The sequence below is a fragment of the Sphaerodactylus townsendi genome, linkage group LG01 (assembly GCF_021028975.2).
Source record: "Sphaerodactylus townsendi isolate TG3544 linkage group LG01, MPM_Stown_v2.3, whole genome shotgun sequence".
Classification (NCBI taxonomy): Eukaryota; Metazoa; Chordata; class Lepidosauria; order Squamata; family Sphaerodactylidae; genus Sphaerodactylus; species Sphaerodactylus townsendi.
In genome coordinates this window covers 26,286,904-26,308,944 of record NC_059425.1, presented here as the reverse complement: position 1 = coordinate 26,308,944, position 22,041 = coordinate 26,286,904, and the positions used below count along the sequence as shown (strand labels likewise).

General features: G+C 46.2%; 1 protein-coding gene across 5 annotated transcripts; it reads left to right on the top strand.

Annotated features, from left to right (window-relative positions):
* The first annotated feature begins 224 nt into the window (after positions 1-224).
* BRMS1 (BRMS1 transcriptional repressor and anoikis regulator) lies at positions 225-18,884 on the top strand. Of its 5 annotated transcripts, none has more exons than XM_048514927.1 (11): positions 225-297; positions 3,049-3,234; positions 5,137-5,227; positions 6,992-7,119; positions 7,786-7,865; positions 9,021-9,117; positions 10,494-10,586; positions 10,832-10,896; positions 12,245-12,284; positions 15,136-15,274; positions 18,405-18,884. In XM_048514927.1, the coding sequence occupies exons 2-11, from the start codon at positions 3,108-3,110 to the stop codon at positions 18,520-18,522; spliced, it is 978 nt and encodes a 325-aa protein (XP_048370884.1). In that variant the 5' UTR covers positions 225-297; positions 3,049-3,107; the 3' UTR covers positions 18,523-18,884. The 5 variants fall into 5 exon arrangements, with proteins under 5 accessions (XP_048370884.1, XP_048370899.1, XP_048370877.1 ...); XM_048514942.1 differs by having other exon boundaries at positions 254-341; XM_048514920.1 differs by lacking the exon at positions 225-297 and adding an exon at positions 348-979.
* Positions 18,885-22,041: the final 3,157 nt, after the last annotated feature.

Here is a 22,041-nt window from a genome sequence, read left to right as displayed (position 1 = left end):
CATGCGCTTCTTATTTACCCAAACGATGACTGTACAGTACGCGTTTACAGCCTTGTATTTATACAGCTAGCCTTATTAGTGTCTTGTCGCCATGGAAACTCTCCGTCCCCTGCTTCCGGTTTCCCACAATGCCGCTCGTGGAGATCATAGAGCTTCGTTGAAGCAAACCAAGACGATTAAGTTTTCATATTTTCTGCTCTGATTGGCTGCTGATGGTAGGCGGGGCTGAGGAAAACTACTTCCGGTTGCGAAAGCGACCTAGAGCGGGGTTTGTGCCTTCCTCAGCCCCTCCCCCAGGTATGAAGGGTCTAGACTCTTTTCCTATCACCCCCCTTTTGTGGGTAAGGATGGTCCCGCCCATTCCAGTCTTATGCGTTTTCCTATTTGGAGGGAAAGCTGTGGGTCAGACCATTGTAGTGTAAAGGGAAGGAGAAATGTGCGTATGTTTGGTTCTTCCCTATGAAGCCCAAAGCTGTATGAGCGATGTCGATGGGGGAAAGAGTTCGTTCTCTCCTCTCTTCCAGGTGTCCAGTTTCCCTGTGGAAGTCCCCGGGGAGGTGGTTGAGTCCACTGCAAGCTGAGGGTGGGGCTTGTAAATAAGTTTTTGTCCTGTGTTCCCTTCTAGGCTGAATGATTCCTCCCAAGGAAGCGCGGGGACGAAATGTTATGCGTTTGTTTTCTTTGGCTTCATTATACTTCTTCCTACAGAGAAACAGTAGTCTCTAGGAGCACGAAGGAGAGGGGGAACAGCTGGGAGACTTTGACCTCTGCACCCCGCCCGTAGGCTTTTCGTGTCCAAATAGCCTGGCTACTAAGAGGAAGTGAATGCACTCTCATGGTCTGATCCTACAGGGCTTTTCTCGGGTTTTTTCAGTGAACCCTAGTCCATAAATATATGTGGGGGGAGGGGGTAAAACAGAGAGGCTCTCCATCCTTTACACTTCTCAAGACACCTGTACTTTGAACAGCTGCCTTACTGGTAAGAACGCAACAGGTACAGCTTGATCTCAGATTGCAAATGCCTTAGCAGACCAGGTGCTCAGGAGCAGCAGCAGAAGAAGGCCATTGCTTTCACATCCTGCATGTGAACTCCCAAAGGCACCTGGTGGGCCACTGCAAGTAGCAGAGTGCTGGACTAGATGGACTCTGGTCTGATCCAGCAGACTCGTTCTTATGTTCCCCACCCCCAGTACCTGGGAAACACACCCTATTGAGTTAAATCCTGTAGCCATGCAACTGTTTGGTTTAGTTCTTTGACTTGAGAGGTACAAGCCTGCTTTTCTGCCAGAAAGCCTGCCAAGCGATGAAAAAAACAGGAGGGTAGGCCTACAGGTGGGCTGATTTTTCTATTGTTTGGGTGCCGCTGTTGGAAGACCACGTATAAACCAAGCTCTTCCTGCTTAGAATTCTGAAGGCTCCCTCAGACAGTCAAGCACAAGGATTTTCCCAGGGTTTTCTTATCATAAGCAGCTGGTGGGGGGAGCAGTCAGCTTCTGTCAAGGAACTGGTGTGTGGCGAAAGGACAACCTTCCACCTGCCTTCACTCCTTTTTTATTTATTTGTATTTATTATTAGATTTAATATACCGCCCTATCCTCGAAGGGAATACTTTAATGTTAAAGTATACGTCAGAAAATCTGATCATGAAACCCCCCACAAAACCAGTGATTGGCCATTATTTCTCTTCTGCTTAGCAGTTAATTTCTCTACTTTTTCTGTGCCAACTCTTAGGAATGATTAGTTGCTGAGCAGAGAAAAATGGTGGAAGGAGTAAAAGAGCTCATGCCATCTTAGTCTGTAGTGGCAAAATTAAACAGGATTCTAGTGACCCGTTAAAGACTAATATTTTAATGCAACAAAAGGTTTTGTGAGCTGGCGTTCGCTTCAATAACTGCACTGAAGATCTTCTGATGAAATGAGCTCTGATTCACCATAGTTTACGCTGGAATAAATTTTGTTAGTTTCTGAAGTGCCACTGGACTTGTGTTTTATTATGCTTTGACTAGATGGCCTGTATAGCCCCTTCCAACTCTATGATTGTTCTTCTGTTTGCTTTCCAGTTTCTCTGATTCTCCGGAGAAGCCTGGGGCCCGATTTAAACAGAGTGTAGAGAAGCAAGGACAACATATTTGGGCCATTGCACAGAGGCATCATCTTAGCATAAGTGGGCGATCAGCTGTACATTAGCCCACCAGAGCTAGTGGGCATTGAGCTGTCTTGCTAAGCTTGCACATGGAACTGTTGTGCATTGCAGTGCAGTTTAAATAGAATGAGTGCACATATAATGTTCTTGCCTGCCAGCATAATGTTGAAATCAGGACTCAGAAGGTAAGGCTGGACTTACAAGTAGGGCTGTCATTTATGTTGTGAGTCGTAAGCACCAGCCTGCATCAATTCGATGAATGTTGGGATGTTGTGTGGTTTCCGGGCTGTATGGCTGTGTTCTAGTAGCATTTTCTCCTGGCGTTTCGCCTGCATCTGTGCCTGGCACCTTCAGAGGAGAAAATGCGACTAGAACACAGCCATGCAGCCCAAAAACCACACAACATCCCAGTGATTCCGGCTGTGAAAGCCTTCGACAAGAGATGGATGTGGTTTGGCTCTTTTCTGTACCTGTCTTTGTTTGCCCTGCAGACACTTCTTGAGGCCTGTGAGGCCTTAAAAATTCTGGCTTAAGAAAAGCTGACTGCATAAGTTTAATAAATTAAGGACGTTTGCAGATATGTTTATGGTAGATAATGCTGCTAGATGCAGGAGTGGTTTGTAAGCAAAGACTTTGCAGGATGCTGAAGGGCCGCCTTTTACAACTGAAAATGTTATTCTGATGTCCTGCCTGGAGATTACTTACCAAGTATTTATGATGACACCCTTGGAAACCTTAAGACTAGAAACTTTAAGAACAAGCCAGAAGCTGGTATTCTGAGGGTCCTGAATGCTATGGAGGGAGTCCATACCTGCACTTTGTCCCATCCAGTTGTAGAGCAGGTACATCGTAACCTTGTTGTAAGATAATAGTCAAATTCTGTTCATGGCCCCTTTCCGTCGCAGGTTGGCTGTTTCCTATCCTCCTTTTCTTCAACTTTGGCATCCTGCCTCCGTGGGGCACCATGCCTGTCCAGCCCCTGCCCAAGGAGATGGAGGCAGAGGGAGACTCAGCAGCTGACATGAACGGCGAAGAAGAGAGTGAAGATGAGCACAGCGGCAGCCAGTCAGAATCAGAAGAGGAGAGTTCAGGTATCTAACGGGGGAAAACAGCCTAAGCCCAATTTCTTGGGAGCTAAGGAAAAGGTCATAACTCAGTGGGAGAAGTGCAGAAGATTCCTTTAGCCCTAGGGCAGAGGTGGACAACCTATGACACTCCAGATGTTCACGGGCTACAATTCCCATCAGCCCAATTGGCCATGCTGGCAGGGGCTGATGGGAATTGTAGTCCATGGACATCTGGAGCGCCATAGGTTGGCCACCCCTGTCCTAGGGTATAATTGGAAGCTGCAGGATACAACCTTGCTGAAACTAAACCTGTCTCAGCTGGCCTGAATGGAGACTTTTGGGGATGACAGGGCACTGTACACTGCCCTGAGATGTATATGGAAGAAGGCAGAGTAACAACGTAATCAACCAAAAACATCACCCATGCTATTCCCCTACTGTTTTCATATCAAACCATTCCTGTTCATTTGTACAGTCTAAGATTTGGCTTTTGATAGTGGTGCTTGTTTTCTTGCGCCCCTCCTCCCCAGCCCCGTGCAACCTCACCTTTCCCTGCCTTTGTCTGTGGCTGCATTGTTTTAGACTCCAGAGCAGTTGTAACATTTGTAAATCTTTGGGTTTTTTTACTTTAATTTTCAACATAAAATTAAAATCAAATAATAATCATTGTGAAGCTTGCATGCATCTTACATTCCAATCATAGTTTTGAGGCTTAAGAAACTGTTATGCATTCTCAATCATTTATCCTATCTACATATAGTCTTTATACTCTCAAGTTGTACAGTTATTAATTTACATAACTATCCAAGTCCTCAATTGATATAATCCCCAAAAGCTGTCCATCTTGCAAAGGGTCTACTGGGAAGGGTCTACTGCAGGGGTCTTCAAACTATGGCCCTCCAGATGTTCATGGACTACAATTCCCATCAGCCCCTGCCAGCATGGCCAAGTGGTAGGACTCATAGTTTGAAGACCCCTGGTCTACTGCATACCAAAGATGTTAACTTTGCCGTTGCCGAGTATTCTGTTAGCTTGTTCATCCTTTCCAGAAGGTCTGTTAATCTCCCAGAAGGCCTTGATAGCAAAATCTAGTCCTCTAGCAAGGACTCATTTCAGTTAATAGAAGTCAAGGTTCTTAAGTCCAATGTCTCCCAAGACTTCAGAAGTCTGCTGCTTGCATTTACTCAGGTTTTACACTTTTGCTGCACTTCCCTGATTAGGGACTAAGCAAAACTGTTGGTTTTTCTGCCAAATGACTGTTTTTTTTTGCTTCGACTTGTTACGTTATTAGTCTTTCTGCAACGCTCGAAGGGGTCCTAAAAGGCAATTTTCACATATGCATATGAACAACTTGGGGTCTACAAAAGGCATTAATGGGAAGAAAAGAGAGATTTGTTTTTCCCTTCTGTCCTTCTTCTCAACCAGCTACGGTAGCTTTGGGAACTGCTTCTGTTGCAGCCCCTCCCCTTCAATTAGAAACTGTCCAATTGCCTCTATAATGGTGAAATCTTGAAGCTTGTGTGAGTGGTGGGTTGCCTTTCTTCATAAAATCTGTGTTTCACATGTTTGCCCTGTTTGAGAGCATCTCTCAAAGACCCCTTGTTGTGTTCTCATTAACTAATTGTAGTATTTCATCGACTGGGACTGACAAAATGATATTTGTGATTTTTCATTTCATCCGAATAATAACTATCCAAATGGATCAACCGTGTTAGTGGGCACAAGTTAGTAAGCATCCAGATTACATTGAAGTAATCTGCATTTGCAATGAGAAGAAGAGCTCTGTGTGGCTCGAAAGCTTGCTGCCTCTTTCTTGCTTTCACTGTTCCCTTAAAGAAATTCCTATATGGAAAGTTCTCTTGCACCACAAACCTGGGGCAGTGGGAAAACAGATGGGATGGCACATGTCATCATTTCTGTCCACAGAGATGGATGAAGAGGACTGTGAGAGACGTCGCTCGGAGTGCGTGGATGAGATGATGCACTTGGAGAAGGAATTCTCTGAAATCAAAGAAAAGTGAGTGAGCGCCTCTCTCCAGCCTTTATGATTTAACTGCCAGGCTTCCTAGCAGAACCTCCCCTTTCCAAGAAAGGGCTAAACTACTCACAATCCTGGAGTTGTTTGATTTGAGCTCTTGAGGTTTCTTTTGGTCCTATAAAGAGCCTGATTTCCATTGGTTCCACAGCAGTGAGTAAAGAAGGCGTTTTGCCCACATTTATTTAATGAAATCTTCATACCAAGCATTTCTCTTGTGGCTTAGAATTCCAAATGAAAAAAAAAAGCATACCAAGTATAATAAAACCCTAGTTATTCACAGTGTGTTGGCTGGCTGAAGCGTGCACACAAGATCCAAGGATTTCATAGGGTACAAACCAAATCTGTACTGCACTCGGGGCAGGCCCATGTAGAAGAGATGGTAGTTTTTTTAAGTTACTCAGCCCACCAGTCTTGGCATCAACCAGCTCTCAAGCCCTGCCTGAATTGCTCATTCTTCCTTGTAAATTTTTACCCATTATGGTTATCTGAGCCCAGCATGAGAGGAGAAATCAGTTAAAATGGATGGGTAAGACCTCATTTCAAAGGGAGAACTCGTAGACAGGAAAAAGAGTTAGGTCTTGGCCACCAGTTTTCTCCTGCAAAGTCCCTGCACATGTTCTGATGACATCCTGAGGTCAGGATCCTTCATTTTCCGTATAATTCCTAGTCCCACCTTCAGTGAACAACAAATCACACATGTTTTATTTTGCTACCCATTATTAGCAATGTGCTTGTACGAGCTCAGATATGCTGTGCTGCTGTCTCGAATTCAATTGACGGCTTATCTGCTGAAGCTATCAAGAGGCAACCCTGACAAGGAGGTCTCAAGAGCGCTACCAGCCATGCTTGCACTCTAACTTAAGTGACTTTCAAAAGGGATTAGACATGTTCACAGAGGATGGGTCTGTCAGGTAACGGTGGCCAGCAGGTAGGCATCTGTTCCTGGCTTTGTTCAGAGTTGCCCCATCTGTTCTCTTCCCTCATGTTCAGAAGAACTAGTTGGTCTCCTTATGTGGATGGGTTTTTTCCCTCTTGTATTTTGCTGCTGTAAATCCTTTAAAAGATACGGACCCGTAAATACAATTTGGTATTGGCTACACTGGACAATGTAGGATTTAAGAGCCAGCATGATGTAGTGGTTAAGAGCAGGTGCACTCTAATCTGGGGAGCTGGGTTTGATTTTCCCTCTCCTACTTAAGCTGTGGAGGCTTATCTGGGGAACTAGATTAGCCTGTGCCCTCCAACACATGCCAGCTGGGTGACCTTGGGCTAGTCACAGTTCTTCAGAGCTCTCTCCGAAGAACTGTAGCACAAGTTGAAGGTGAGTCTCATATGATTGTTGTCAGCACCATGACCTGTGTTTAAGGCCCCCACTCACCCTGCCAGCCTGGGTATCTGTCTGCCCCTTGTGAAACACTGAATCCTGCATTCGGTGGACTCTTGGTTTGATCCCAGAAGGGCATAAAGATTTAGATAGATTTTTGATGGATTATAGCTATTATCCATGATAGGTAGAAATGGGGCTTCCATGTTCAGAGGCAGTAACATATCTGGACACAAGACGAAAGGGTGCAGGGTGTTCTTTTATGTTCTGCTGATGAGCTTCCCAGAGGCATGTAGTCAACCAGAAAAGCACGTGAAGGTTTTTTTCCATCAGGTCTAGAAATTACACCCCACACAGACACTTACCGTGGAACCCTTTCTGTGGGATGGTCAAGTGAACATGTCTCTGCTCTTTTGTAGACTTTTCAAGGAGCGCCTGAGTCAAATGAAGATGAAACTGGAGGATGTGATGCTTGGGAAAGCAGCGGAGTACCTGGACCCCCTGGGGGTCTTACAGAACCACATGCAGATTCGAATTGAAGTGGCCGGTGAGCTGGCTCCTCGCTAGGCATGTGGCAGGCAGCGGCCATATGCTCTAGTCTAGACCATAGGTGTCAAACTCAGGCCCTCCAGATGTTCATGGACTACAATTCCCAGCAGCCCCTGCTAGCATGGCCAATTGGAGGGCCTGAGTTTGACACCTATGCACTCGCAGACTGTGGCCTTGGGAAATGGGGGCAGTGATTAATTTCTGAAAAGAGAGAAGCAGGCCTTTCTACATAACAATGTTGAAAGCGCAGATGTCCTGTTCATGCTCAGAGGAACTTAAGGTCAAATAGAGACTCTGGAACATATTTTGTTGCTCTGCTGCCGCTGGGATGATTTGAGGCACAACCGTTTAGGGCAACTTTTATCCTGTGAATCTTTCCTGTAATTCAGTGGCTGCTATCTGACGAAGATAACAGAATTACATTAGTAGTAGCTAAATATAGGCGGGTGGTAATCAATTGGAAAAGGGGTTAATCTGGGGGATTATATTAGTTTGATGCTGCTTGTGGCCTTTTGGCTTTTTAAGCAATATCATTGAGGTAAGCGCAGAGGAACTAGTTCTTTTCCATGACTGGGACGTGATATTGGCAAAAGGTTTCAGAGATGACCCCGACTCAGACCGAGCTAAAGAGTCAGCCTGTCTCTAACCCTCTTTGTTTTCTTAGGAATCTACAGAAGCCTCTGCCTGGAAGTGATCCACCACAAACATCGGTGTGAACTTCAGGGAGCCCAGCAGCATTTGGAGGTAGGGCCCTCTCACCTCTTGTCCCCATCTAAAATCCTTCTCAGACCCTATGAAGCAAAGCAGGGAGGGCTAGTTCATTATGACTTTTTCTGGGGTGGGGTTTCCAAATCACAGGTGGGATCGATGACGGCTATAGCTAAAAAGAAATTCAAACAGGAATAGTATCCTTGTTTCGTCATTAGCCCCAAATTAAGTTTAGTTTAGTGGGGTTTCTCAGCCTGACCAATCTCATAGGGTCATTTGTTCAAAACTGATCAGGAGAGATAAAAGCTGGGACAAAAATACAAGTTGCCCAGAGACTCCTGTCTTATCAAATGTAAGAACATGTAATAAAAGGGATAAATGCAGATTTATCCTTTTGTGCAAAAGATCTCTAGTTGCATCCAAGATAAAAGCAAACAAACAAACAATAGCCACTCATGGAGAAGACAAGGTGACATAGTTGCCAATATGGCTGGCGAAACATGCCCTGTATTTTTAATAGAGGCTGAATGTGATATTATTTCACATGTAACATTATTTCCTCTGTGTTGTGAAAAGCTTCAGCTGCCCATTAAGACTCTGTCTGTTAAAGGGTCAGGATGTTTTTTTTCTCCAGGCCTTTGGTAGTAACAGTTAAGAATATAAGAAAGAGCCTGCTGGATCAGACCAGAGTCCATCTAGTCCAGCACTCTGCTACTGGCAATGGCCCACCAGGTGCCTTTGGGAGCTCACGTGCAGGATGTGAAAGCAATGGCCTTCTGCTGCTGCTGCTCCTGAGCACCTGGTCTGCTAAGGCATTTGCAATCTCAGATCAAGGAGGATCAAGGTTGGTAGCCATAGATCGACTTCATAAATCTGTCCAAACCCCTTTTAAAGCTATCCAGGTTAGATGTCATCACCACCTCCTGTGGCAGCATATTCCAAACACCAATCACACATTGCATGAAGAAATGTTTCCTTTTATTAGTCCTAATTCTAGTTGAATCTGATTCTAGCCCTGATCAGAACTCACACTTCCACTGGAAGGCAAGAAGCCTAGGTAAACAAAACACTGGGTAGTCTTTACTTTAATATAGCTGGAATCTTGAATGTTGCACAGATTACTGAATCAGTTAGAAGCCACAATTAGGAGTAGAAAAAGAAAAACCAAACTGTGCTTTGTTCCCTACCCAGAGTGAAAAGATGCTGTTGTTTGACACCCTTCAGGAGCGTTTGTTGGAACGGATCCAGCGCTTGGAAGATGATAGGCACAGTGTGGGTCTTACGTCAGGTCAGTAAGGGATGCCCTCTTTATCCACAGTCCCCTGTAGTTGCTGCTGCCCTGGGAAATCCTGACTTGCCTTTTAACCCTCCTCCTTCCTCCATTCAGACATGCACACCCATTTTGACTAAAATTAAAAAGAACCCTTCTTTGTTTCTCTGGAAAGGGTGATAGGAAATCAAATATTCTCCATCAGTGGACAAGTAGCATCTTTCCAAAGTGGTCAGAGTGTTTCAGGCATCTCTACACAACTGTCTTGGCTTCCCTCAAAGAATCTTGGGAATTATATGGGAATAGGCAGTCAGACGTACTGAATTTGCTTTCTGTCTGTGCTGTATGATGTTGTGGTTGGACAAGAATTTGGCTTAAGTCCCTGCTCAGCAATTGCGGAAGGATCGTAGTCAAGCCTGAGTTTCTGGAGGACGAATGGGATAAAACATCATAATACAGTTATTAAATGTGCCTGATAGAAAGGGCAACTATTAAAGAAATTGGTTTCATGAAAAACGGTACAGTCCAAGGGTACACTGCTGCAGTTCATATTGGTAGCTTTTTAAGTCCCTGGGAAGGTTATATTCAAGTACAATGGTGAAGAGGGGGGCAGGGGGCACAAATAATTGTTCAGAGAAACCAGACTGTTACTTAGCCGTGTAATGCCTTGCTGATTCTTTTCCATGGAGGCTGGTGGGAGACTCCATTTCTCTCTTTTAAAAAATACATTGGATATCTTCATATCTGCTATCAAGTTCTGTGTTGTCCTGTGCAGAGAGCTGCCAGGTGTGGGAAGCTTGTTAAATACATTCGCACAGCAAATGGTGATGGAAACGAATAATCGTTAGGGTGTTGCGGGTTTTCCGGGTTGTATGGCCGTGTTCCAGTAGCATTTTCTCCTGACATTTTGCCTGCATCTGTGACTGGCATCTTCCTCTGAAGTTCCTCTGAAGATGCCAGCCACAGATGCAGGCGAAACATCAGGAGAAAATGCTACTGGAACATGGCCATACAACCCGGAAAACCCACAACACCCTAGTGATTCCGACTGTGAAAGCCTTCGAGAATAATCATTGTTCTGTTGAAACTTGGCTCCAGTTTATGTTATGTACAATTGCCAACAAATTTACCAACTAGATTATACAAAGGTATTTATAGAGAGCTATCTCGTTTTAAAAAAAATGTTTACAGCTCACTTGATACAGCTGCAGCACAAAGACAAATATCATTAAAATATTCAATAAAAGGATAACAAAAGAAACCTGGGAATTGGAGTTCCATATGGGTGGCAATAATTCTCTATTAGAGATTTATATTGTGGACTACTGAGGTGTCTCCTTCTCTCCACCCCCACCCCCCCGGTTAACTCTTTCTCCTCTAATTCCTTCTCCTAGAATGGTGGGACGATAAACTTCGACCAAAGCATAGCGCAAAGGAATGGGACCCTCTCCGGTCAGGCAAGAGGAAGAAGCCGCCCTTGGTATCTGATATCCTTTGGTATCACAAGTCCCAAAGACGGTTTTGAATTGGGAGCTGCTGCTGACAGTCACTATTCCTGATCAGGTGGGGCAGAGGGCTTGGACAACTTCTGTGCTATTTCAGCATGGCCAGAGGTGAGAGAGCTGCATTGGCTAGAAGACTAACCACAGCTGGGGGGGGGGAGGGAGGGGGATGCAGAATAGGTTTTCATGGCAACCAGTGCAGTGGCACTTCCTTAGCCTACCTTTCCCACGCCCATACATTGTCTACATGTTGCGCGATATTGACATCATGGAGGACTGGACAGCCATCAAAAAGGTGAGCTGGGAAATGGGTGCCTTCTGTATAGTGTTGTAACTGTCTGCTGTGGAAAAGAAGGAGGGAGGCCCAGTAGAAGAAGAGTTTGGATTTATATTCCCCGCTTTCTTTCCTGTAAGGAGACTCAAAGGGGCTTACAATCTCCTTTCCCTTCACCCCCCACTCCACCCCCACAGCAAACACCCTGTCAGGTGGGTGGGGCTGAGAGAGCTCCAAAGAACTGTGACTAGCCCAAGGTCATCCAGCTGGCATGTGTTGGAGTGCACAAGCTAATCTGGTTCCCCAGATAAGCCTCCACAGCTCAAGTGGCAGAGTGGGGAATCAAACCCGATTCTCCAGATTAGAGTGCACCAGCTCTTAACCACTACACCATGTTGGCTCTCTTAATGACAGTCACTGTGTTATGAAGTCAGCACAGGGCAGGGCCATGGCTCAGTGGTAGAACATCTGAGTTTGCATACTGAAGGCCCCAAGTTCAGTGCCTAGATTCCCCAGTGAAAAGGAATCAGGTGATAGGTCATGCAGAAGTCCTCCACCTGAGATCCTAGAGTGCCACTGCCCATCAGAATAGACAATACTGACCTTGCTGGACCAATAGTCTTATTCAACAGAAGGCAGCTGTGTGTGTGTTCTTGTGTACAGTTGGGAAATTGCCTAGAAAATCCAGCTCAGCCATGTTTAATTCTGAAAGGGGAGACCTCCTGGATCAGTGAGGATTCATTTAAAGCAGTGGTTCTCAACCTTGCTAATGCCGCGACCCTTTAATACAGTTCCTCATGTTGTGGTGACCCCCAACCATAAAATTGGTACATATAAAATATAAAAAGACTGTTTTCCGATGGTCTTAGGCGACCCCTGTGAAAGGGTCATTCGACCCCCAAAGGGGTCACGACCCACAGGTTGAGAACCGCTGATTTAAAGGAAGCTTAAAAGTGCACTTAGAGCAACACATCTCTTTGTGAAGCTTTTAGTTATAAAATGTAATGTAACGTATCAAAGGATATATACAACATAATGATAGCAAGAATATGTGTTGCTTGTTCAGGCACACCTCTGTAATCATTACAACATCCTTAAGGGGATGAGAGAGAGAGATCCAGTGCCCACTAGTGAATTTGTAACTGAAATGAGATTTGAATTGGGCTTCCCAGTTCCTCATCAATGCTTTGGTTCTCCGGGCTTAATATATTCCGTTTCCAATGCTATCAGGAGGAAACTGAAGTCTGGGTTTCCTCCTCCCTCCCTTTATATGACTCAGCAGACTGGGGCTCTGCCTTGGAGTGGAATCCGGTAGCAACTGCACAGCAGCAAGGGGTCTCCCTCTCACTGCCTCATTCTTCCTTCCCAGGCTAAAGCTGCAGTGTCCCCTCCGAAGAGGAAGGTCGAAGGCAAGTGCTTTGTTCTTTCCCCAGTCCGCTGGTGGGGAGGGAAGGCTCCATACTGTGGCATGTCGGGTGCTGTCGTATTTGGGGACTGCTTGTCCCAATACGCTCCCAGAAGAGTGTTACGCTCCATGAATAACGACTTATTGGTGTTCCCTGGCCCAAAAAGCGTCCGACTGTCCTCAAACAGAGTTAGAGCATTTTCAGCTCTGGCCCCTGCCTGGTGGAGATGCTCTGCCAAATGAGACCAGGGCCCTGCAGGATTTGTTGCAATTCTTCAGAGCTGTTCCATCAGGCCTGTAATTGAGGACAGCAATGGTAATTTTCCAGCCTCCCTGCCTCCTGCCCTGTTTGTTTCCTTGTTCTTTCCCTTCCTCCCCCCTCGTCATGATTTGCACCTGGATTACATGGCTACACTGGGTGTATTTTAATCTCCGTACCTTGTAAGCTGCCTTGAGCCTGCAAGGGGAAGGGCTGCCTAAAAATTCAAAAACAAATAAATGCCTAAAAAGCACCCCCCCCCCTTAAGCCCCGTGCCACCTAAAAGCCATCCTTTCTTCACTTCCTCAGTCTCTTCCCCACATCTGAATCGAGAGTGATTTCTGGAATCCATTAGCTGGGAAGCCTTTTCTCTGAAGGTGAATAGATTCCTGGAGTTATGGATTTCAAAGAACAAAGTATGTTTGTCTTGGTGAAAACAAAAAAGGGGGCGGCGGGGTTAAGACATGAAAAAGAGTCATGGCTTTTTTTGTGGCAGATTTTTTAATGAAATAGATCAGGGGTGTGGCTCTCCAGATGTTCAGGAACTACAATTCCTATCAGCCTCTGTCAGCATGGCCAATTGGCCATGCTGGTAGGGGCTGATGGGAATTGTAGTTCCTGAACATCTGGAGAGCCGCAGGTTCCCTACCCCTGGAATAGATGCAGGATTTATCTACCACCAATTATAAGAAGTGTGACCCTCAGCTGGCAAATGCGTATACATGGGTAGGGAGAGAAAAAATAGTAAAAGTGGGCTAGAGGTCCAGTCTCTGTCGTTTTTGTGCAATGCTCAGATGCTTGCAAGATAAAACAGAGGCATCGTTCATGAAAAAATAATTGAAAATCACACCCAATCTTTCTTGCTTTGGTAAATTGATTTTGGGCATATCATTAAAAAAAGGAACAACATCAGCAAATAGGATCACGCTTGCCAGGAAGCTCTAGTTTTTCTGAACTAAAATCATCAGCAAGATTGTGTCGGTTTTTTCAGAGCCCAATTGGTACTGTTAGTTCCAGTTCTGCAAATGTAGGCACAGATCTCTTCTGTAATGTAAAGTGCCTGGAAGCAGCAGCATCCCTTCCTTGAGATCGGCCACAGATAATCCATCAGTTAATTACATTTAGGTTGGACCACTGCCATGCACTTTACACAGAGCAACCTTTGAAGACGGTCCAGAAATGGCATCTGGCTCAAACCACAGCAGTCAGATTGCAGGATATGACATCTTCTTTACTGGCTCCTCTTTTGCTCCCCGACTTAAATCAAAGCTTAATCTTTTTCAACCCTGCACTGTGTCAGACTAGAGGAGGGCATCTTACTCCCACCTTCTGCAGAGGGCCTGCTCTATGTGTCTGCACTATTTGTGGCAGCATGCGTGAGAACCAGAGACCAGACTTGAAAGTTCAAGACAAGTTCTCTGTTGTGACTCTCAGACTTTGGAACCTGCTCCATATAGCAGTTTGCCTAGTTGCAAAACACAGGGGTTTTTTTGGCACCAGGCAGTTAAAACATTACTTCCTCGGTAGCCTTAAAAAAATAGTCATCTTCTTACATAATTTTAATGCAGTCTTACAGCACTTTGCGATTCCTGACTGACAGTTGTTCTAAAAGGCACGAAGCTGCTTTCATTCTTTTTACGGTGCTGAATTTTTCTTCTACAGTCTATTTTAGGTTTTTGCTTTATTTGGGGGTTGCTGTTTTTTAAACCGTTCCTGCGCTCCTTGTCAGCGCAGATCTTTTTATGTGCTGTTTAATCGAATATCCTTGTATGCTGCCTCTTGCATGTTTGACAGAGAGGTCAAGACAACTTTTGTTAAATGAATTATGTAATCAGCCCATTTAGTGTGGCTTTCTGCATTTCTCAATGAAGTGGCCTCTAAGTCCATGAAAGCATCCTCTCCCGTGAATCTGCTAGTCGTTAATTGCAGATGGGGTAGCCGTGCTAGTCCATTGTAGCAAAATTAAACAGGTGTCCATGTGGGCACTTTAATGAACAACAAAATGGATTGCAGCAGGAGCTGTCCTGAGTCACACCTCACTTCAATAGATGCAATATGCTGGACTACACATTGTTCAGGGTGCAACTGGACTGGCTGTTGTGGGTATTCTGGGCTGTGTGGCCATGATCTGGGTGATTTTTAGCTCCTGTTGTTTCACCTGCATCTGTGGCTGGTGTCTTGGTCACACAGCCCAGAAAACCCACAACAGCCAGTTGATTCCCCTATGTAAACCCTTCAACGGTATATTGCTACTGGACTCTTGTTTAATCTTGTAAAGATGCCATAAGTCTCCTTTTTGGGTTCACACTAAAAACTGCCACTTCCCACTAGAGGGAGTCGTCTTGCAGCATTCAAGTGCTTCACATCCGTAGTGGAAATTTTTCAGCTGACAGCTAAATGAACAGAATTAAGCTTAACAATGAGTTCCTTGTCCGGTTCAGGTAGCAAACAGCCTCGTTGCCCCATCTTCTGGCACTCTCTTCTATTCTCCTTTTCCCACTGCATCCAGTTTCCCCGTGCCATAGCAACTACAGCTGCTTTATCTGCTCACCATCTTAGCAGCCTTGATTTTTGTTTTTCATATCTGTTCCTCCAGGCTCAGTGAAGACGGAGAAGCTGCCATCCCCGGCCCTGTTCTCAGCTCACTGTGAAGATGGTCATCTCCACTACAAAAACGAGGTCTACGTCAAAGGGCAGAGCATCTCCTTGCAGGTTGGGGAGGAGGCACCTGTCCAGTGAGTGCCCACAAAAGGGAGCTGCTGCGGGGGGTGGCGTGGGGCGGTTGGGCTAAATCATCCAGGAAACCTCTTTGGGTTTGAGACTGCCTCCCCATGGAAGGAGGGTAATTCCAAAGGGGTGGCCATATGAATCTGCTGAGTCAAATAGCATTCAAAGCAAACAAAAACTTATTCCAGCGTACGCTTTCAGAGTTCACTTCATCAGATGCAATGGAGGGTACAATCCATAGCAATTCATATTCACAGGCAACAGCAGTTACAAGGGGAATGTTACAAGGAGAGGCCAGTAATAAAACAAGCAATTAACACAAGGTATGGAAGACACAGTGAGAGACAGTGGTAAGCAAATTCAATAGGACAGTACAGAGGCTTTATAAAGATACTACGGAGGGTGGAATCTGGCACAGGATGCCTTTGATAAGACTTTTGTGCAGTTCCCATTAATTTCAAAATGAGGCTGGCATAGGTACCAGAATGACTTGAACCCAGAGGTGTAGCTCCGGGGGGGGGGGGGCACGATGCACCAGGCGTGCGCCTCTGTGGGGTGTGTGGCAAGGGCATTCTGGGGGGCGTGGCGGGGGCGTTCCAGGACGGAGGACGCACCAGTGCACTGTGCCCTTTTCCCCCTTGCTACGCCTCTGCTTGAACCAGCTCTGGCTGTATACATCAACACTTCTTCCTAGACTGAGCCTTGAACTCGTGTCCTTTTGTAGCAGCAGGCCAGTGGTTTACCCTGGGTGGACAGTTCTGTCAGGACCAAAACTGAACAGGCCCAGTGGAAATCAGCAAAAAGGGTGACCAGATTAGTGCCCAAATCCACTCTGATGCATCAGGACATTTTTTCCAGAGGTGAGGGAGTGACAGAGAGAAAGCCAGGCAATAAGTTCTTGAATATAGAAGTAACGTTTATTAAGCTGTACCAAAGAAATCCAAAAGCACTTAATTGCATTCTGCTCATATGCGCTCCTGCACAGGTTTACCTCCAAACATAACTTAGGACAAGGGTACTGTGTGGTTTCTGGGCTGTATGGCTATGTTCTAGCAGCATTCTCTCCTGACGTTTTGCCTGCATCTGTGGCTGGCATCTTCAGAGGATCTGATAGTAGGAAAGCAAGTGTAGTTTATATAAATAAATTATGTAATCAGCCCATTTAGTGTGGCTTTCTGCATTTCTCAATGAAGTATGTAATGGAATATATAAAGCCTTGGACAATGCTTAGGACAGCTTTAGATGCGGCTAAAACACATGGCCTTCCAGATGTTATGGACTACAGTTCCCATCATCGCCCGCCAGCATGATGTTGGCAGGGGGTGATGGGAACTGTAGTCCATAACATCTGGAGGGCTGCGAGTTTGACACCTGTGGGCTAAAACAATTTTTTTTGATAATTTTTTACCCCTGTGGGCTAAAACAATTTGAGTTGGAGAATCTCAACAGGTGGTAAAGGTAATTCTCCCCCTCCCCTGACATGTGCTGTTTTTTATTTACTTGGACTTATGTCCCAGCCCTTTCCAGTTTGAAGATAGCCTTAGGGTGGCTTACAAATACAAAATATTATGCAAAGATATTATACAAAAATATATCTACCTATAAACTCACTTCAATTTAATACTCCCGGCACCTGTTATTACAACATCTTATAACTTAATGGCCGACCAACCCCTGGAGGAGGGAACTAATATAACATAAACGGCAACCTCCCAACTAGATTTCTTATAAACTAACTACAAAGAATCATGCCAAAAAATGGGAAGGGTCAGGAAGGATAGGGAGGCCAGCAAAGATGTAAACCATTGCTGCCTCAACTGTAGGCCTGGTGGAACAGCTCCGTCTTACAGGCTCTGTGGAACTCCTTGGGGCCTCAGGCCATGCATGGTTTGCAGAGGCATGGTGGGGGGAGGAAAATGGCGCCCAGGGCAACACCTCGCCCCACTTACATTGCAGTGGGACGGATTGGCAGAGACAGAGGCCTGGCGGCAACCCAGCCAGGCTGCTCTTTTGGCCAGCAGAGGCTTCGCTGGCTGAAGGAGCAGCCTGGCGGGGCCAAGGGGAGGGGTGTGGAGGGTAATTCTCCGCCCCTCACGTGACCAGCTGATGTGCACCCGGGGACATATGACCCCACATGTCCCCCTGAGTGCTCCGCCTCTGATGGTTTGTGCCCTTCTCCTTTCCCGGAACGGTGTGGGAATCAGCCAGATCCAGGTGGGTGGTACCTGAGCTTTCTTGGGAAAACGGCCTTCTGTTTGGGAAGGTCTGGTGAAAACATCTCCTTGTCCTCTTATCATAGGGATGGGGTAGGCTGATTCTGGACGCTTGGGAGGGGGGAAGGCCTGATCCACCACTACAAAATAATTAAGTCACCACTGTTGAAGGCCATCACACACACACAATGTCCCTTGGAGTTTTCTGCAGACTGAAAAAAAGCATTTTCTGTTTTCGTACATTGTGTTCACTGCAGACAGAGGAGCAAACTCTTCTGCTTGTTGCAGCTTGCCTTTGCACAACTGTCAAGTAAACATAATCATGCCCAGCCGCATCCACCTAGCATTCCACATCCACGTCTTCAGCCTAGCATTCCACAAACTACTGATCGGTTGCACTGGGAGGCAGGCTAGCTTTGCATGTTGGCTTAAAGAAAGCACAGTTAAGTCATGCGTGAATAATTTCGAACTGGCATGAGATCAATAAGCCATCCTAGTTACTAACAGTTTCCCTCCCTAAGGAGCTGCTAGTTCTCAGCAGCTCTTACCTGGCTATCAGTGTATAAGGTGTTTCATAGCATGAACCAGAAAGACATAGAGTGGTCTCTGCCTCCAGGTGTGTACAACGTAAACCTTGCCTGGTGAAAGGTAATGAGACAGAAGCGAGCTACACAGGCCTGAGAAACTGGAGGGGGTTCAAAAAGGGTTCATGGACTACAATTCCCATCAGCCCCTGCCAATTGGCCATGCTGGCAGGGGCTGATGGGAATTGTAGTCCATGAACATCTGGAGAGCTGCAGGTTGCAGACTTCTGCAGTAGAAGAATTTGAAGAAAGAGTCAATTCCAGCTAGACAGCCTGAGGTTTTGGATGGTCTGAGTCCCTATTTTTGCTCACCCCTGCTGATTCATGTCCCTCTCTTCTAGGGCTGTGATCACAGCCATCAGCACTGGAGAAGTCTGGCTCCGCAGGGAAGATGGTAGCAAAACCAAAATCTACGTGTCCCAGCTCCAAAAGGGTAAATACTCAGTGCACAAAGCCTAGCACCCAATCAGGCTGCGGACTCGCGCTTTGCTCTTCCTTCTCCTGGAACCAGCAAGGCATCTCCGAGGAAACCAAAGGATCCCGAAGCAGCAGGGTGCTTTTCCCTGGGCCCGCCCAAGCTGGGAAGAACGGAGAAACTCTCCAGCCGGTTCCACCCTGCAGTTACTGGTGTTGCTGCGTCGACAGATCAAGCCCCTGGTGTGGACTCCCTCCCCTGCTGTTTCTGCTGCAGTTTTCGTCGTGCTTGCCGAGCATGCTCTTCCTCCGCTGGGGAAGGAGCGTGTGTTTGTGTGCGGCAGCGACTCCTCTTTCTGAAGAGACTTCCAATAAAACACCAGTGAGATCTTTTGCTCTTCCCTGCACCTTGGTTTTCATTCAGATCTTGCTGTTTCTGTGTATGACGGGGTGGGAAATGTTACTTTAGGGAGGGAGAGAGAGGAGGCAGCCGGGGGTGCAGATCACAGATCCTTTAGCAATCCATTATCAGTTCTGCCAAATAACATGTGCAAATATTCCCAGACCTGAAAAGCCTCTGCCGGTTGTGCTGGTAGCATTTCATTGACCTTTGTTTAGAGTGAACCATAGTGGGTATGTTGTGAGCATGTGCAGAATTCCTGTCTTCTTTAATGGATGTCATCTTTGCAGAGCCTCTCTTGTGAATGGCACAGGTGCCTTGGCACCTCTCTTGAGAGACTATATCTGCAAGGGAACACCCACACACACACCCGGTATTGGCTTTTGAGAAGTCCTAGGGCCTGCTTGGTAAAAGCAAGGGAAGATATGCCACTGTGACTTCTGCGCGTGCTATAGGATCCAACCACCTAACAATCCATATGGGGAGAGGCCATGATTCAGTGACAGATCATCTGCTTGGCGTGCAGGTTCAATCCCTGCCATCTCCAGTTTAAAAGGACCGGACGGTGGGTGATGTGAAAGATCCCTGCCTGAGATCCTGGCATGCCGCTGCCAGTCAATACTGACCTTGAGGAACTGATTGTCTGATTCGGAACACAAGCGTCTTGAGTTCACACACCAGTCGGGTTCAAAAACTTTATTTCGATATTTACACTCCACATTTCTCCTTCACGGAGAGAAATCAGCTAAAGCGGCTTATGGCATTATTCTCTCTTCACAACAATACCCCTGCTCATGAGAGAATCTTCCATGGCAGAATAGGGACTCAGACCCCCCCCCCCCACCTGCCCCGTGTGTCTGGCACTGTAACCACTATGCCATGCAGTACCTATCTTCTCTTAAGTCGGATTTACTCTTGGCATGTTTTTTGGCCGGCTGCCTTCATCTCAGGCATGCTAGGTGTCCTGGCAGCCTTTCCTAGACTGTGCTAGTTTCCCCCCGTTGGGATAAGAGCCGTAAACAAACAAGGGGAAAAATAAATATCTTTCAGAGATCCAGCATTATAAACACAGTGTAGAGAACCAGGGCTTGGCAAATCACTGCAGGCATCAGGATTTGGCCACTGGATTTTGTTGCCTGTTCCCAAATGGACTGTTCGCTATCAACCCCCCTCCCCATCTCTCCTGCTCCTACACTTACAGTCTTTTACTACCTTGCCTCTTGAAATGATAAACCATTGACTCCCTAAACAAATAGGAACATTTTTCCCTTTCCATTATCTAAAAATAAGCTCTTCTACCTAGTAACTAACAGCTTTTGCTTATGGGTAATGCTTCAGGATATTGCATTTTCTTACATTATCTTTAATTAGGTTATGTAACGTTATTCCTCCTGACAAAATGCTTTATTTAGTTTCAGAACATCGAGTTCCGTGGCTTAGCTTCACCAGCTAGTATGCATGGCTGTTTAGGAAACGTGAAGGGGCCCGGAGGAACGTTGATGCGAATTGGTCCATCCTTGAGTCAGATCTCAAGGACAGATGTCATCCCTCCCAGCTGTGTTTTTTTGGCAGAATATATGCTGTGGGCAGCCTGAATGGCCTGGACTAGCCTGACCTTTGATCTTATCAGAGCTGGGAAGCTAAGCAGGGTTGATAATGGTGAATGGGAGACCACCAAGAACATAAGAAAGAGCCAGCTGGATCAGACCAGAGTCCATCTAGTCCAGCACTCTGCTACTCGCAGTGGCCCACCAGGTGCCTTTGGGAACTCACATGCAGGATGTGAAAGCAATGGCCTGCTGCTGCTGCTGCTGCTCCTGAGCACCTGGTCTGCTAAGGCAAGGAGGTCCAGGGCTAGTTTGGAGAGCCAAGCAATGGCAAACCACTTCTGCTAATCTCTTGCCTTGAAAACCCCATAAATTGGTTGTGACTTAATGACCATTATTATAGAAATGTGGGTTGAGGACTTTGTTCTTTTGGGACATGGTTGCTCATTGTTAATTTCTGCAAAGTACAACCCGCTTACAGTTTTCTTCTTGAAAGCAGAAAAGCACCTGGGATATAAAACCACCCCTCAAAAATCAATCTGTTTCCCCTTTTTGCCCCAGCCAACAGTAACCTATTGGTATGGGAAAGGATCTGGTTATTTTTTGCAAAGGAAAACCTGCCCAGGGGAGCGGTGAGGTGTGTTTAGTATTTTCTGTGGGTTGGCACAAACAATGGGCTTCACTGAAGTTTCATCTGTTCACAAGGTACTTACCAAAGGTTGCTGCTTTCAGACTGCATCATTCTAATTCGCTGGAGTGGAAAAGAAGCAGCGTTTGGATGTATACCCCACCTTTCTCTCATGTAAGGAGACTCAAGGTGGCTTACAAGCCCCTTTCCCTTCCTCTCCCCACAACAGACACCTTGTGAGGTAGGTGAGAGAGTTCAGAAAGCACTGTGACTAGCTCAGGGTCACCCAGCAGGAATGTGGGAGTGTGGAAACGCATTTGGTTCACCAGATAAGCCTCTGCCACTCAGGTGGAGGAGTGGCGAATCAAACCCGGTTCTCTAGATTAGAATCCACCCGCTCTTAACCACTACACCATGCTGGCTCTTATGTCCTAACAGCAAAGAGTTAAGCAACACTGAAAAACTGCCTCCAACTTCACCTTTAGAAGTGCTCTGGATAAGCTGCAGGGGAAAAGAGCCACGTGGGTGGGAGAGGGCAGTGCCTTCTAGTGGCTGCTGCTAAATGTGTCGGGATACTCGGGTGCTTTTCCAGCACTAGTGATCTTTTTTAAAGTTAATTTTTAAAAGTCATGGCCCCCAAATGTGTGTGGAATCACTCTTTGTGCTGTAAAAACCCTGAATCCTGGTGCAATCCCTCCCTGACAAAAACAGCATGCTCTGCGCATGCTCAGGGGTAACCTCACAGTACTCCAAGCTGAGTCCTGGCGTTCAAAAGAGACCAAGTCTTAGCAGAGCAGGGATACTTCAATTACCGGTAGCAGCAAGCCTCTGCAGGTTTTCAAGGTCTTCCATTCATTCCACCCAACTTGGTGTTTGGGTTTATTTTTCGCCTTCAAGGCTGTGCGCAGTGAGTTACTGCTGGTGTTGAATTTCCAAAACAAAAAGCACTAGAGGCCACCAGCCTTCTTGAAGCCCTTTCCCCTCATTCC